A 16511-nucleotide genomic window follows, 5' to 3' on the forward strand; every position below is an offset into this window, starting at 1 on the left:
AAAGGGGGGAGGGGGGAGGGCTCATCAAAGAGAAGCAGGCAGGGTTGGGGGGAAGAGGGCAGAATCTCAAGCCCCTGGCTGGCAAGGCTCGTGACTGTGGAGAGGCTGATCTGAGTTATTGGAGCCTCTGGGGCCTAGCTTAGGATGCCACTGAGTGAAGCCTGGGCTGGGATGTGCTGGTTGGTAAGCTATTGGAATATTCTAGAGAGGTTTACATAGCCATGGCCCAGCCCCAGATCCTTCCTGCAGCCTCAGCTCTTCGCCTAGGCACCAACACTCTGACACAATCACGCCACTAAGGGGTTAATGCTGGGCACAGCAGGGCCACCAGGGCCCGTCCAGGTTAGGGTAAATAGCATTTTCCGGTGTCTTTGCTGCTGCACCGGCTGTTAAATCTTGTTAACATGGCTTCAGGGAATACAGATGGGTCTGGCTTCAGAGGTCACTGCAGATGCGCTCTGGAGGGCGGGTGTGAGGGTCCTGGGGTGAGCTCAGATCTATTCCAGCGCCAGAAGGAATGGTGCAGCTGGACCCCCAAGGTCTCTGAACACATCTCCTCCTTACCCTGTCTCTCACTGTTCCAACCACACACGTCTTCTGTTTTCTCACCTCAGCTTCTACCTCAGGGCCTTTGTGCTTGCTGTTTCTAGACCAGTTATGAGTGAGGCTTACCCTTTTCATTTCCTTTAGATCTCAACTCACCATGGACCCCTCAGAGAGACCTTCCCAGACCACCCTACGATTGGAGCGTCCAATCTTACCTGGCCTTATTTTTCAGTTTCATGCAACACATCTTCTCAGACCCCTGTGATGTGCCAGGCATGGCTCTAGGAATGCAGGCTCTGGCAGTGAACAGAGCCAAATCTAGGCTCTCGTTTGCTTGTTTGTTTCCCCTACTGAGGATTGCACGGAGAGCCACCATTCACATCCTAGGCAGGTGCTCTCCAGCTTGAGCCATGCCCCAGCCCAGAGCCCAGGCTCCTGAGCTCACATTATTCCTCCCTCTACCAACGCCTTGTCTCTGCCAACACACTCAGCTGGACAGGAGCTTGCTTCCCCAGTGCGGAGCTGAAGCCAGAAGCACGGGCACAGGGCAGGTGTGAACTCCTCAGGGTGACGGGCATCCCAAGGCACCGAGCCAGAGACCCCGGGAGCATGTGCAGCTTCCTCAAGGAGAGGTGCTCCCGGGCACTGGCCTGCAGGTCCTCTGGCCGCCCTCTCTGGATCCCTGTGCCCCCCAGAGCTCACCCGTGGGATTCCCCCTTCTCAGCAAACCCACTCTCTGCTCGCCCTGCCTGGCCTGGCTCAGCCCCGGGTGGACCCGGGCTCTGACCCTGGACCCAGCACTGGCCCTCGGGGCGCCAGTGGGGAGCAGGGAAGGCCGGCTCCGCCCTCTCCAGGCCGGCCCCTTGCTGGCTCACAGCTGACTCACCCTGGATGTCCAGCAGAGAGAAATGAGGGTTGCTGGGTGCCTCGGGCACCAGGCGGAAATAGAAGCGGTGTCCACCCTGCGGCTCGTCTCTGTCCACCACGCTGATGGTCTGGATGAGCTGAGGGGAGGAGGGGTGGGGCTGGTGGGGAGGCTACCGCCACCCTGGCCTGGGCTTCCAGGGGCCCTGCCAGCCCTCAGCCCCCACCCCCCCAGTGGTACCTGGATCCCAGCACACACACACACACACACACACACACACACACACGCAGTGGTACCTGGATCCCAGCACACACACACACGCACACACACACACACACACATACACACACACGGTACCTAGCCCCCAGCACCCCCCCCCCAGTGGTACCTGGATCCCAGCACCCTCACACATGCAGTGGTACCTGGATCCCAGCACACACACACATGCAGTCGTACCTAGCCCCCAGCACCCCCCTCAGTGGTACCTGGATCCCAGCACCCTCACACATGCAGTGGTACCTGGATCCCAGCATACACACACACACACACACATACATGCAGTGGTACCTAGCCCCCAGCACCCCCCAGTGGTACCTGGATCCCAGCACCCTCACACATGCAGTGGTACTGCCCCAGCACCCCGCAGTGGTACCTGGCCTGGCTTGGCATCCTCGCACACTGCGGCCTCATAGGGCGTGGCCAGCTCGGGGGGGTTGTCGTTCACGTCCAGGATCCGGATCCGCAGGGACGCTCGGGACAGCTGAGCGTGGTTGTCTGCCGTGACAGCACAGGAGGGGCTGGGGCGGAAGCTGAGGGACCCTGGAACCCCTCGCTCCCAGGACTGGGCTGGGTGGCACTGAGGGTTTGGGAGGTGCCTGAATCGGTATAAGGTCCAGGACGGGGGTACCGGCTTCGGTGAGCGAGCCGTCACCATCTTCCTCAGCGTCATCCCCACGGCCCTCGGTGTCAGTGCCACTGAGGGCATCTCCCCACACCCCAGCCCACCCCTTCACACACCTCACCACCCACCAACGCCACCTGCAGTCCCACCCCCGTTACTACACCGCCTCTGCCAATCAGCCATCCCCATGACTACCATTGGCGTCACCACCGTCGCCAGCACCCCAGGGAACTGTCAGAGCCACCCACACCCTCCTCTCCACCGTCACCACAGGAACGTCACCGTCACCCCCGCCGCTGCCCTGGCCGTGCCTCCCCGCGGGTGCAGAGGCCACGCTGACCCCCTTTGCCACCGTCAGCTGGGACGTGAAGAGGAAGCCATGGGCTCTACATCTGCAGTTCTCACACACGCTGGACAAATGAACGAAGCCCAGCAGGACTGAGACTGGAGGAGGCTTGGGCAGTGGCTGGGTCTTGGGAAAGGCCCTGCCCCCTCCGATGCCAGGCACTGGGGCTGTGGCAGAGCTCTGATCGGGGCCTGCCGCTCGGAGGCTGTTTGATCTGCACTAGCCCCCTTGCCTTCTCCGTGCCTCAGTTTTCCCATCTGCCAAATGGGTCCGAGCATGTAGGTTTGGCAAGAGACAGGTCATACTTTTGCTTGTGAGGCTCCAACTGGGCGTATGTAAGCCACAAGTGCTAGGTGAGTATTTGTTAAGTTAGCAGACTTCCTTGCTGTGCAGCCTGGCCTATCTGCATGGTGGGCCTTCCTAGCCCTGCCCCCACCCCCATCCTGGTGTTTTCTGCCCACCAGCCCTTAGCTACCCCAGCCCCATACCCACTACTGACTTCAGTTGCACCCCCGAGGAGGAGGGAAGAACCGCGTTGCAAACAGTGGCGTGTACCTGGGGTCCCACGCCGGGCTGGCAGGGAGCTGCTGGGCAGCCAGGCACTCGAAGGGTCGGGGAGGGGAGTGGGCTGATAAGGGGAGGCAGGAGGTGGGAAGGCAGGGTGGGGGGGCCTTCATCAGCTCAGGCTGGACCCCCTCCAGGTCTCCCCTCCACCAGGGACCCCCTTATCTTCGCAGCTCACGCAGATCTGCAGCCTCAGCGATTAGAGGGCTCTCCCGGGGGCGGGGGCTGAGGGATGCGAGTCGTGACTGGGAATGCCCGGTGAGCTGTTATTTTTAAGAGCACGCTGCCAAGGAACCTAAACAGACAGATGGGGTGCTTTCAGGAGGCCAGAGGGGGGGCCCACAGTCACAATCTGGTGCCTGTCTCCAGGCCCAGGCAGGAGGGGGTGGGGTGGGGCCTGGAGGGAGAGACGGGTCCTAGTCTATGCAGAAGGGGCTCCTGGAGCACGAGCCACCTGCCCGAAGACCTCGCCTGGCACGTCCTAGGGTCACCTCCTGGGCGCACCTGGTCCTTCTGGCCTGGGATCCTCCATTCTAAGAAACAGAGCCCTTGACCTTGGCGCCATGGTTCTCTGGCCTGGGTTTAACCAAGATCTCCTGGGAAAGCCATTCAAAAGTCCCAAGGTGCCAGGTGCTAGTGGCTCACACCTGTCATCCTAGCTACTCAGGAGGCTGAGATCTGAGGATCTTGGTTCAAAGCCATCCTGGGCAGGAAAGTCCGTGAGACTCTTATCCCTAATTAACCATCAGAAAACCAGAAGTGGTGCTGTGGCTCAAGTGGTAGAACACTAGATTTGAGCGAAAGAGCTCAGGGACAGCACCCAGGCCCTGAGTTTAAGCCCTATGACTGGGAAAAAAAACAAAACAAAACAAAACAAAAAACGTCTCAATGTCCAAGGCGTGGCCATTGTTGTTTTTAAAACATTTCCCAGGAACCGAATATGGTGAGCTGTGTCTTGGGGTAACCAGCAAGTGGAGGTGGGGGGTGGGAGGGGAGGGGTTTGGCCCAATGCTTGGCCTCTGGTGAGGTCCCTTCTGGGCACAATAAAATAACTGCCAACCACAAATTCCACAGCCCTTGCCTTCTGTGTTTCTGATGTAAAATAAACCCATCGGTCCATCACCTTGACCTCCAAGCAGGATTTTCCAACTTTATAATGCCCTAGGATCCCACAGGAGCCTGGAAATAACCGGGGGAGGAGGCCTGCTCAACCCCATCTTACAGATAAAGAAACCGAGGCCTCACAAGTGGCAGGGGATCCCCCCAAGGCAGAGCTGGGGCCCAACATCCAGACACAAGGTCACCAGCCTTCTCTTTAGCTGTCCCTTGGCCTCCGCCTCTCAGAGTCCCGCGCAGCCTGACCTCGCCAGTGTCCGGTGCCAGGTGCCCGTTTCTGAGGCTGGGTCCCGCCCCCACCGCCCCCTCTGGCCTGCCTTCCTCCCCTGGCATCTCAGTTCAGCTGACTGACATGCAAATTAGTTTAATTATTTCTTCTTCTAAAATAAATTATATTTTGCAGTAGCTGCAATATGTTGTGTCAGGCAAAATTACATTCAATATTTTTAAACTAATTGATGCAGCCTTGAGGAAGGCTGACTGACAGCCCAGAGCTGAGCAGGCCTGTAGCCTTAAGTGAATCCGAAATTAAAATGAGACGTGCTTTGGCCCAGTGCTTCCTGGGCTGGCCAGCCCCACCATTCACCCGGGGAGTGGCAGGTGGGATCCCCCCGCCCTGCCTCCTCCCCCAGGGCTCCAAGGGTCGGAGGAGGCTGGACAGCTCCGCGTGTACGTCAGAAAGGGGCCAAAGTTAGGGCAGTGGGGCAGGACTCTTGCCTTCTTTGGGCCTTAAGTAGAGAGGATAAGAAGGGGGACTGCACTGCGTAAGGTGGAAATGGGACTCGGGCTTTGCTGATGCTGTTCAGTGAGTGGCTCCTTTGTAGGAAGGACACAGTAGCAAAGAACAACAGGACCCTTTGAGAGATAGACAGGCACTGTCTTCAGACAGAGACAAGAGTGGCGAGGACAGAAGTTTGGGAGCAGGTCTGGAGCAGGGAGTCCACCCTGCTGGGGGTTCAGGGATGTTTTCCCCAGAGTGGGTGGCACTTCTGCTGAGATTTGACTAGGAAGTAACCAGGTGAAGGGGGTGGGGAGGGAAAGATTGGACTAAGGAGCCGGATCAGCATGTGCAAAGGCCCTGGGGTGGGAGGGAAGGCTGTAGATCTTTTTTGAGGAAGAGCCCAGTCCCAGGCAGTGTAACTCACCTGGCATTTGGAACTGAAACAGGGAGGAGGGATCGCTGGGGGCCAGTGGGAAGAGAAGAAGACAAAGGGCCTGAGCCTGGTGGCCAGAAAGGCTGCAGCAGACACCTATGGGTCACCTGGCATGGCCAGGGTCTGTGCTGCCCCATTTCGGCCTATTGCCCATCATTGGAGGCTGGGACACGATCACCCCTGGGCTATGGATGCGGAATCCAGCTCAGAGATGGGAGCAAATCACCTATGGAACAGGGGCCAGGGCCAGGACTCGAACACAGTTCCAAAGAGAGGGCCTTTGACCAACAGCATCTTGCCTTTATCTACCTGCCAGAATCCTTGCTTTTGAGGCCCCGAACACACGTCCTGCCTCCTCGAGGAGGCCTTCCTTGACTAGCCTGAACCCGGGGTACTGGGAGGAAAGGTCAAGTCATACTGCCTACCAGGCCCCATGGATGCTCCTGCAGAGCCTCCCCACTTCCTCCCTCCCTCCTCCCCTCCCTTCCTGTGGGAGGGTCTGACTTTTTTGTTGGTGGTGGTGGTGGTTGTGGGGCTTGAACTCTGGGCCTGGGCGCTGTTCCTGCACTCCTCAGCTCAAGGCGAGCACTCTACCGCTTGAGCCACAGCGCCACTTCTGGTTTTCTAGTGGTTTATTGGAGATAAGAGTCTCACAGACTTTCCTGCCTAGGCTGGCTTTGAACCAGGATCCCCAGATCTCAGCCTTCTGAGTAGCTAGGATTACAGGCGTGAGGCACGGGGGCCCAGCTAGGGTCTGCCCTCTTCCCCTTTCGTTTCTGCCTGAATCTGCCCCTTGCCACAGAGGAGGCCGGCCCCTCCTGGCGGTGACCTTCACCCAGCATGCTCTGCCCTCCTGGCGGTGACCTTCACCCAGCATGCTCTGCGTCCCAGCTTCTCTCTCCTCCCTGAGAACCCGCTGTGCACGGCACACAGTAGGTGCTTCATGAGTAGATTTCACCGTCCAAGCGTGGCTAGTAGGGAAGGGATGGTGAAGCCTTCCTGATTTGGGGGGAGCAGCGGAGGGGGATGCTATAGAGAAAGAGAAGTGCAGGGAGGAGAGAGGTGAGGAAAGAAGGGGGAGGGGGAGCAGCTGGGAGGTTCCCTCCCTTTGCAGTGTGGGCAGGGGAGGGGAGACAACCCCTCTCCAGCCCCTCCCTCTACTGGAGAGAGGGAGGGAATTAAATAGCATGCAAACCCAGGCTCTGATGAGAGCGGCCAGCTGGGCAGGAAGACTGAGCATCCCAACTACCAGCATCTAAGACAGGAGGGGGCTGGCTGGGGGAGCAGACGGGCGGGGCTCCAGCACGGGGACGTGGGGACAGCTCCCTGCACCGCTCCGGGGAGCTCGGTGCCCACTGTCTCGCTCAGGGACTCCTCAGATCTGTTTGGCTCCCTTGGCCTGGTGGGGGGGGGGGTTACTCCTCCCTGGATGGTGATGGGAGGATGGAATTGGGGGTGGGGGTGGGGGGGTCCTGATGGGTCCCTAGGGTTCCTGATGTTGGGCTGCTTTGTCCCTGGGGCCAACTCATCTGCTGAGTGCCAAGCTAGACCAGTGCCCCGGACGGTCTCCTCCTGCTCTTGATGTCCCCACAGCCCCCTCCTCTGGCACTTCACCCCAAGGCTGGTGGCTGACCTGCCTCTCCCTGGCTACCACAGGAGCCTGCTCATTGGTTAAGCCTGGTAACACCAGATCCCAGTGCCCAGCCCAGGCTGCCTGGGGTAGAAAGGCAAAGCCACGGACTAAGGGGGGACATGTGGGCAGAGTCCTTGAGCCCTCGGTCATGTGACTTTGATGACACCCCTCTCTCCGCTCTGCTTGTTCACCAGCCTCTGAGCCCCCCCTCCCTAGTGCCAGAAGGGCAAAGCCTGATTGACACATGGGTAAATTGCTCCCCACCTGGTCCTCAGCCTCCCCAGCCATGAAACTGGGAAGATCTGCTGCTGTTCCCTCTCAGAGTCCTTCTGCGCACCTGTGTGTGTCAGGCATGGTGCTGGGCACCTACTATGTGTGGTTTCCACTCTCTGAGGATCCGTTGTCCATTGTACACTCAGCACAATATCTGGCCCACTGTAAACTTTCCATAAATAGCAGCTGCTATTATTGCAAGTTATGAGTCATTCAAAAAGGTAGGTATTATCACTCTGTGTGTGCATGCGTGCATGCATGAGTACATGCATGCATGCATGTGTGTGTGTGTGTGTGAGAGAGAGAGGCGTTGGTACTGGGGCTTGAACTCAGGGCTTTTAGCCCTACCATGGCTCTTTTGCTCAAGGCTGGCACTCTACCACTGGAGCCATGCCTCCATTTCCTGCTTTTTGCTGGCAAATTGAAAATAAGAATCTCAGAGTCTTTTCCGCCCCAGCTGGCTTTGAGCCACCATCCTCAGATCTCAGCTTCCTGAATAGCTAGGATTCCAGGCGTGAGCAGCAGTGCCAGGCAGAAGGCTCCTTCCCACGCAGGAAGCACTGCATGGTCATGGCGCACCTGGCCTGCGTGACAGCATGGCGGGTACAGGCTGGGGGCGTGGCAGGAGGGATGGGGAGTGTGCTGGGTAACTGAAGGAAAATGGAGGCCCTGTGAGACTTAGCGGGGGGGGGGCGGCTGGGGGGGGCTGCTAACTATTCCCATGTCCTCTGCTGTCCTAGGCAGCTAGCTGCCGGCTGCCAGCCCTGGAGGAGACAGCGGGCCCAGCACCCCCACCGGCACCGACTTCCAAGTCCCTCCCTCCCCAGGGAAGACTGTCCCTTCACAGCCACCCGTCCACCGAAGGTCTCAGACACAAATTGTACTTTAAATTCAATATCGGTCATTAATATTTCATGATTACAAAACGTTAAAGATAATGTCGGTGGAAGGCGCGTCTGCATGGGCCGCAGTGATGACTCAGAGGCCTGGGAAGTGGGGGAGGGGCGGCATACTAAGTGGAGGCTCGGAGGGGGGCGATGGAGGCTCGGAGGGGGCGATGGAGGCTGACAGGCGGCCGCTCTGATCGAGCCAGGCTGCCACCCTCCCAGGCTCTAGGAGCTCTCTGTGGCTGAGGTATAACTATTTCCCTCCGATTCTTGCCACCTCACCTTTGCTCTGCCTGGGGGTCGGTGGGGCTGCCTGACCACCTGCGCAGACCCCACTCTGTTGCTGGAAGCTTCCGCAGGAGGACCCAGGGCCAGGTGGGCAGGTCTGATGGCAGTGCCCTTCGGACTTGGGCTGGCTCCTGGAATGGGAGGTGTGGGGCAGGGGTGGGGAGAGGAGAGGGGGGGAGGGGAGGAGATTCCTAGACCTGCATGGACTTGCTTTGTGGTCCACCCTGAGCCTCAGTTTCCCCATCTGTAAAATGGGAGGGTCATCGGGACCTGTCTCCCAGAGATGGCAAAGGGGAGGGGGTGGTGATGATTTGCCACAGCCAAGGGCTGTGACCGGCGGGACAGTGGGCAGAGGCGGCTTCGTTGTCAGGCGGGGGCTGGGGATTTGAACCAGCGAGGTCCAGGTCACGCCCCTCCTCCGCACATGGAGAACAGTGGTAGAAATGCCCTCTTGGGTGTAAAGAACCCAACCAGTTTACCACTACTCAAGGGCCTGGTCCAGAAATGCTGCTTAGGCCAAGTCTACAATCAAAGCCATCAGGTACCAGGCATTCATTGAGCGATGATGAAGGCCCTACTACTTGGTCAAGTTCTTTCCCCGAACACTCCCCTGCACAGTGGGGCAGGGTCAGTTACTTTCCCGGCGGTTAGTAGCCCGGGCATGGAGGCGGGCAGGGGCAGGGGTCTCCTCCCTTCAGAGGCCCACTGCCTTTCCTGGGTCAGCTGTGGAAGCGGAGCCTGGGCGGCGGGCCGCTGGAGCAGTTCAGGGGCAGGCAGTGCACGCTTCCCGCTTCCCCCGTCCAGCGCCTCTTCCTCTGCAGCACCTTTGTTCTCTCCTTCAAGCGGAGAAGGAGTGGATTCAAAGGCTCCGGCAGCAGCGGCCGGGCCGAGCCAGCTTTGTGTTTGCCTTTAAGCCACAGTTGAAAGAGAGGAAAGGAACTTCAGCCTAGGGACTTCCTCGGCCCTGGGAGGGGCCAGGGAGGCCAGGGAAGTAGGAGGATGCTAGCAGCAGCAGCAGCGGGTGGAGGAGAAGGGCAGGGCCGTAGGGTTCTTGGGCCAGAGGGGCCTGGGCGGGCCATGCCAGGGTCAGTGTAAGTGTGGGCCATGCAGTCTGCAGCTCAGAGAGCACCAGTGCCATGGGTGGCACCGTGGTGACAGGTGTGTGTGTGTGTGTGTGTGTGTGTGTGCGCGCCCGTGCGCGCGGGCGCATGCGTGGCACAGGAGGCTGCCCTCTCTGCCCGTTCCTGGCGCCCCGCAAGCCCCCGTGCCCTCTGCTCCTCCCCTCCGTGGTCTTGCTAACCTAAAGCCCTCTGTCTCATGACACCCTCTTATACTCCCACCTTGTACACTTCCCTCTCCTCGCCCCTAGCAGCTGCCTGCCTTACACACTGCTCGACGGTGCCACGCTGCCTGCGGTCTTGTGTGAAACTCAGCGCAAGCTCCCCAGAGTCACCCAGGAGCTCTTCCCAGCCTCACTTTCACAAGGTGACTCAGCCCGTCCCCGGGGACCTGCCCTCTGGGGCCTTGATTGACGGCTCAGTCTGCAATGCCCCAGCCATCCGCCCTCGGCCCGAGCCTCAGCCTCTGCACTGCCCGCCTCCTGGCCCAGCCTCTCTGCTTCTGTACTATGACGTTTTACTGTCTTACAGTCCAGCGTCTTGCCATCTCCAACAGGCCTGTGACCAGCAAGTATCCCCAGCTATTTGCTTTTCACACCCAGTGTGGCTGTCCCAGGCCGGGCCATCACCCCTGCCCCCGCCCCCCGCCGAGTTCCCCTCGGCCTCCTGTCTACCATCAATGCAGCCTGAGAAGCACCTGTCAGACAACAACCTTCCTGGGTTTCAGACCCCTCCTGGAGACCTTGACCATGGAGATCAGACACCCCTCCCCCAGTGGCTGGCCATTCTACCTCCCCACAGCACCATGCTGGTCTCTTTGTGTGGTTCCTCTAACATGCGGGGCAGCTACCACCCCAGGGCCTTTGCATGAGCTGCTTCCTCCCTTGCCTGGCCTGCTTTTCCCCCAGATGGTGCATGATGCTCTCACTTTTCCTGAGGCCTCTGTTGATGTCTCTCCAGAGCTGCCCTCTCCTCTGAGAACCATGTCCCCCTTCCTTCCACTCCTCTGCCTGGATTTCTTCGCCCCCTGCTCCCCAGCGCCTCACATCATCAGCTATATTTGACTGCCTAGCTTTCCCCTCTGCTGACAGGCTCTTTGCTGTGGGGCGAGGATGTATTTCCAAGCTCACAACAGAGCTTGGCATAGAGTCACCACTCAGTATATGAAAGAGACAGGTCCAAAAGCCTTCCAATCCCACTGGCTTGGGATCTTGGTTCCCACAGAACAGCTTTTGCCCCTACTTCCACCCAGGTGGGACCTTTGCCCCGCCCCAGCCACTGCTCCCTCCCCTATGGGCCTTGACGGACAGCTCAGCCTTTGCCCCGCCCCAGCCATTGCCCCACCCCTGGGCCATTGCCCCGCCCCACTCCGTGGTGGCCACACCCCTCGCTCCACTCACCTGCCTCCATGGCCAGCACTGTGATGTTGTGCCAGCCGGCCGTCTCCCGGTCCAGCCCCTTGCCGGTCACGATGGCTCCCGTGTCCTCATCGATGTCGAAGATCTGGTCCAAATCCGAGTCTCGGTCAATGGCATACCTGCAGGGGACAGGGGGCACTGATTGATTGGTGCCAGACAGAGCTGAGCCTGTGTCCCCCACTCCACTCAGGAAAAGCAGGGGCACCAGGGCACACAGGCCCAGGATTCAGGAGTTGGACAGGTCCGGTGTGTGTGTGTGTGTGTGTGTGTGTGTGTGTGTGTGTGTGTGTGAGCAGTAGGGGGGGGGGAAGAAGGGACAGAGGTGGGGGTGGGAGGTTTCTTGGAGGTCGGGTGGAGACCCCCAGACCAGGGTCACAGGCAGAGCAGGTCTGGGGCCTGCTGCTTCTCCCGCCTGGCCAGCACACGCAGACTAATCTGTGGCTTTTCAGTTGTGGAGTGAAAAAGCTCTTTGTTCTGCCTTCTTCCCGGGCCTTTGTGCAGAAGCTCCAGGCCTGAAAGGCCCTTGTCCAACACATGTCTCGGGCGGCAGAGGCCCGGAGAGGCCCTGCCAGCGCCGGCCGCCGCTTCCCCAGCAGATAACACGGGCGGGGGTGCAGCCTGGCAGTAGTACAAAGGCCCCGGGAGGCAAAGATGCATTGTGCATCCCGGACAAAGTCGGGGAGGAGGGGGAGGCAGGGGTCAGGCTGGAACCAGTCCCTCCCTAGGCTGAAGGGGAGGCCCTTCTCCCCAGAACCACAGAGGGGAAACTGAGGCCACCAGAAACACTGCCCATCCAGTGGGGCCTTGGCTGCATGGCCAAGAACCTTTCTGGGCCTCATTTTCCCCATCTCTTCAGCAGGGTGTGTCCTCGGACCCCTAAGCACAGGTCCTTCCTGACCTGATTCCTGGGGCTCTCACCCCAAGATGCCAGTTCTACCCTCTCCACTGGACGTATGTAGGTCCCTGTGCTCATCCGCTCCTGGTGGATGCAGCCCTGGGTGGCCTCCCGGGAGCTGTGACGCCCACGCCCTTGGCGGATGTGGACAGGGGGCCTCCCGGAGGAAACTTGCCACACGCCGGCGACACTGGGCACGGTCATGCGCAAGGGAGCAGGCCGGAGTGGGAAGGGCGAGGGGTCCCGGCCAGGGCTCTGATTGACAAATGCACGTCCCAGGTGCAGCTTCTCAAGGGAGAGGTGAGGGGCTTTATATCTGGACAAAGGTGCCATGTGGGCTACTGGTGGCCTTGGCGCTGGGTGGCTTAGCAACTGCTCCAGAATTGGAATCTGTACCCAAATCCGGGTGCGGATATATCTGGCGTTTGAACTTGTTGCGCTCTGCCAAGTCTCAAGGCAGAGAACCTTGGGTTCCCTTTGCCCCTTCCCCGGCTCTGGCCCCGGAAGACGTTGGGATCCAAAGAAGGTAGGAGAGTGCTGGTGAGCTGAAAGGAATCTTGAAGGCCCCTTCCGATACTCCTGGCGGAGGGCGGGAAGGCAGGCTGGGAAGACAGAAACTGCTGCCTTGTGCTGCTTTCCCTGCCTTTCCTCTTTTATTCTCTCTTGGAAGAGAAGGCAGAGGCTGGAACCTAAGTGGAGGCAGCTGTTCCCAAGGCCATCGGGTAGGGCCCACAGGGATGCTATTAAGCAGCTAAAGACTTGAGCTGCGGGTCACTGGGGCTGCTGGCTGAATTCAGGTGTTTCTGTTCCAGTTCAGGGAGCCAGTGAGTGAGCGGGAGGGAGCGGGGAAGGGAGGGAGGAGAGGGGGGAGGCTCAGCATGGGGCAAGGACTGGGGCCTGTACACACATAACTGTGTCTGTTCTACATTGTGGGTGGGAGGTGCACTGTGGGGCACGTGTGTATGCATGTGTAGGTGTGCACGCGTGCTAGTGGCATGTGGTTCGGACAGCAAAAGCTCAGGAGGCAGCCGTTCTGCAAATCGTTCGCTTCCAGCCCTTGAGCCTTTAGCTTTCCTCGCGTAGCGCCGGGAGGGTGAATGTGTCTAAGGTGCTAGCTGACTTCCAGAAAAATGACTTCAGGGGTGTCAACTATTGTTCTGTGTGTGACAAGGAAGTGGAGCACACAGGAGCTCCTGGGCCGTGAGCGCGTGTCTGAACATGCCCGTGGACCGAGCAGGCCGGGAGACAGCTGCGGGGCTGAAGCTCTGCTTGGGGCTCAAAGGTCAGCAAAGGAAACGAGGTGTGTGGGTGGAGGGTGCGGTGACAGAATGTGTGTCCGCGTGGGCCAGTGTGCTCCTGCGTGTGCAAGTGCCCACGTGTGCCCCCGGGGCGTGGAGTGGGGGATGGGAAGGACAGAGCCACCTGTGTGGGTTGGGAACCTGGCTCTGTGGCCTTGGGTAAGTCACCTAATCTTTCTGTTCTTCAGTTTCCTCTTCCTGAACACACTCCAGGAGCACACCGAAAAGCTCGCCCACGAGCTGGGTGCTTGAGGAGCCGATGGCTCATGCCTTTGATCCTAGCTACTCAGGAGGCTGAGATCTGAGGATTGCAGTTCAAAGCCAACCCAGATAGGAAAAGGCTGTGAGACTCTTACCCCCAATTCAACACCAGAAAGAAACGGAAGGGGCGCTGGGGCTCCAAGTGGTAGAGCACTAGCCTTGAGCGGAAAAGCTCAGGGACAGCACTCAGACCCTGAGTTCAAGCCCCACAATTGGCAAAAAATAAAATAAAAATACAGTAAGTAAAAGCTCACCCACAATGCCTAGAATGTGGCCAGAACCAGGGGTAACTGATCCCCAAGACAAATGTTACTGTGCCTTTCTTGAGGTCCTACTGTGCGTCCGGGGCTCAATCCTCTCCCCAGCCCTGGGGTCACCAAGCACAGACTTGTCATGCGGAGACATTTGGTGCCGATGAGGAGGTTGGCACTACCGGGATGCCCATTACAGGGACAGGGAAACTGAGGCTCCAAGGGGCCACAGTGACTTGTTGAAAAATTCTATAATTGGGCTGGGTTTTGAACCCGGATCTCGGATTACAAAGCCGGGGTCAGCAGCTGGCCGACGGCCTGGCTGTCTGCAGGGTTGCCTGATGTGGAGACCGGAGCACTGTCCTCCCTTAGCCTTCTTGATCCCAAGTTGGGATCGAGTCGACCTTGCCTGGTGTCCCAGGTCCTGCACAGCCTGGCCCACACATCCCTCGTTCTTCATCACTACCAGGTCTGACAAGAGCCACCCAGCAGAGCTCTCTGTCCCTGGCTTTGAGTTCGAATCCTCCCCCTTCCCATCTCTATAGCCTGGAGTGCCCTCTCTTGGTTCCAAGCTGGCTCCAGGCCCCTGGTTGTTCACACAGAGGCCCAGCCTGCCACTAGCCATGTCTGACTCATCTCCATGGCCTGTGCACAGGGGAGGACACGGCACAAATGTGGGAACTTCATGAACCACAAAGAGTCTGGAGCTTCGGGGCTGAACCCCAGTCCTTTCCACTCCTCAGTTTACCAACTGGGAAAATTACTTCCCTTCTCTGACCCTCAGTTTCTTCCTCTAAAAGATGAGTGTAATACCTTGCAGGGGTATGGGAAACAGCAGGATGTTTTCTACTCCCCCAGTGTAGAAACTGAGGAAAACACACTCCCCCCAGGTAGGTGCCTTTCCCAGTCTCAGGGACACATCAGCGCCCTGCCACCTGCCTCAGGACCTTTGCACCTGCTATTCCTGCTGCCTGGAATGCTCTCTTCATACGTTCTGCAAGGTTGGCTCTGTCACTGTGGTCTTTGCTGTGGCCCTAACCTCTCCATATCCTGTTATTCTATTTTCTTCCCAGTCCCTCACCAGCATTTAACCATTTGCTGGCGGTACATGCTAGTCTTACCATCTGTTCTCTTCTCTCAATGACCTTAGAAGGAGAAGCTGGGGCGCATGCTGGGCTACGCAGTGATGGCAGCACCCGAGGGCCCTTCTCCATCACGTGCAGCTCTTCTCCGGCCTCCAGCTCGCCTCTTGCACCCCACAATCTGGGAGCTCCATCCCCCCAACCCCCCAGCTCTTCCCCAGGCCTGGATCAGGGGAAGGAGGAGAAGGCCAAGAAGGGGAAGCTGGGTAAGTGTTTGTGTTGTTGAACTGGACCTGTCTCAGCTCCTGGCAGCAGGCATCTCCACATCTGAGGAGCCTCAGGTGAAGAGAGATGAAAGCAGGTTCCAGAGTTGGTCCCTTCAGTACGGATGAAAGCAGAGGGGAGGGGAGGAGCCGAGGGGAGGGGCTGAGGGGAGGGGCCGAGGGGAGGGGAGGAGCCGAGGGGAGGGGAGGGGCCGAGGGGAGGGGAGGGACCTAGGGGAGGGGAGGAGCTGAGGGGAGGGGCCGAGGGGGGGAGGAGCCGAGGGGGCAGCGGGTAGAGCAGCAGCAGGCTGAGCTTTGGGACCTGAGCCAGGCCCTCTCTCCCTCAGGGTGAAGGCCCAGGGAGGCGGGAGGGGGGGGGGGAGGGGGGGGAGGGGTCAGGCCAGAGTCCTCCCATTTGTTTCTTGGTGGAACAGAGGCAGAGGGGTGTGCAGAAGATGGAAGGAAGGAATACAGCATCCGGGCTTCTCCTTGGAGTGTGAGTTCCCTTGGTCTGTGGTGGCCACGGGTGGGTCTTCATCTTCGTGTGTCACCCCCTGGGGCTGCCCTGCCAGGCTGCCCAGCCTGGACCGTCCCAGAGACCGTGCTGTGTTGTGTCCAGCCATCGTCCAATGTAGAGACCTCGGGTTAACTTCTCCTCTCTCTCTCCCCCACACCCCGCCAGGCCTGGCTCCAGCATCAGCTGGGGGTGTGTGATTGGGATCTGCCCACAGGGGTTTTGGGGTGCAGGGAGCCCGAGCCAATCCCGCACCCCTGGAGCGCTCGTGAGTCAGTCCCTGTTGCAGCTCTTCTCCCCTCTTTTGTGTGATTGTTTTTCACACAGTCCCCCCCCCCACAGGGGCACGTGGCCCCTAGCCTGTTTCTGCTCGCCCTGGCCTCTGCTTCCTTCCTCACCACTGTCCACTTTGACACTGGCCCGGTACTCAGGGAGGCCAGGGATGTGGGGGCCCTGAGGATGTGGTGGGGAGCAAATCCCCGTAGGCCCTGCTGTTTTGGGGTGGATGGATGGGGTGGTACAGCCATTTAGGAAAGGAGGTGGTGGGTGGATGGTGAGGAGGGGCAGGGGGAAACAAGGGCCAGGGCTAGGCGGGCTGACACGTCAGGAAGAGCAGCCAGGGAAGGCCTCGGCAACAAGACTTCTGAGCAAAGGAAAGGAGGAGAGGATGGACCCTAGCGGGGGAACATTCTAGGTTCAGGGACAAAGCAACAGCACAGCCTCCGCCAGGAGCGGAGGCCGGGCAGAGGAGGATGTGTGGGAGGGGCGACCTGGAGGTGGAGGGCTGTGGGTGGGGACAGCAAGAGAGTCCACCTTGCAGGTGAGCAGGGCTAGGCTG

At 59.3% G+C, this 16511-nt stretch overlaps 1 protein-coding gene across 1 annotated transcript in view; it reads right to left on the reverse strand.

Annotated features, from left to right (window-relative positions):
• The window catches only part of Cdh22 (cadherin 22), a 66464-nt gene that overhangs the window by 10167 nt on the left and 39786 nt on the right, over positions 1-16511 (reverse strand). The window contains exons 7-9 of the mRNA XM_069989890.1: positions 11092-11228; positions 2064-2185; positions 1433-1550 (exon numbers count right to left, since the gene is read on the reverse strand). Coding sequence (XP_069845991.1) covers positions 1433-1550; positions 2064-2185; positions 11092-11228 — 377 coding nt within the window. The remainder of the gene's footprint in view (positions 1-1432; positions 1551-2063; positions 2186-11091; positions 11229-16511) is intronic.

This window comes from Dipodomys merriami, unplaced genomic scaffold (assembly GCF_024711535.1).
Source record: "Dipodomys merriami isolate MVZ:Mamm:240054 unplaced genomic scaffold, mDipMer1.0.p SCAF_39, whole genome shotgun sequence".
Lineage (NCBI taxonomy): Eukaryota > Metazoa > Chordata > Mammalia > Rodentia > Heteromyidae > Dipodomys > Dipodomys merriami.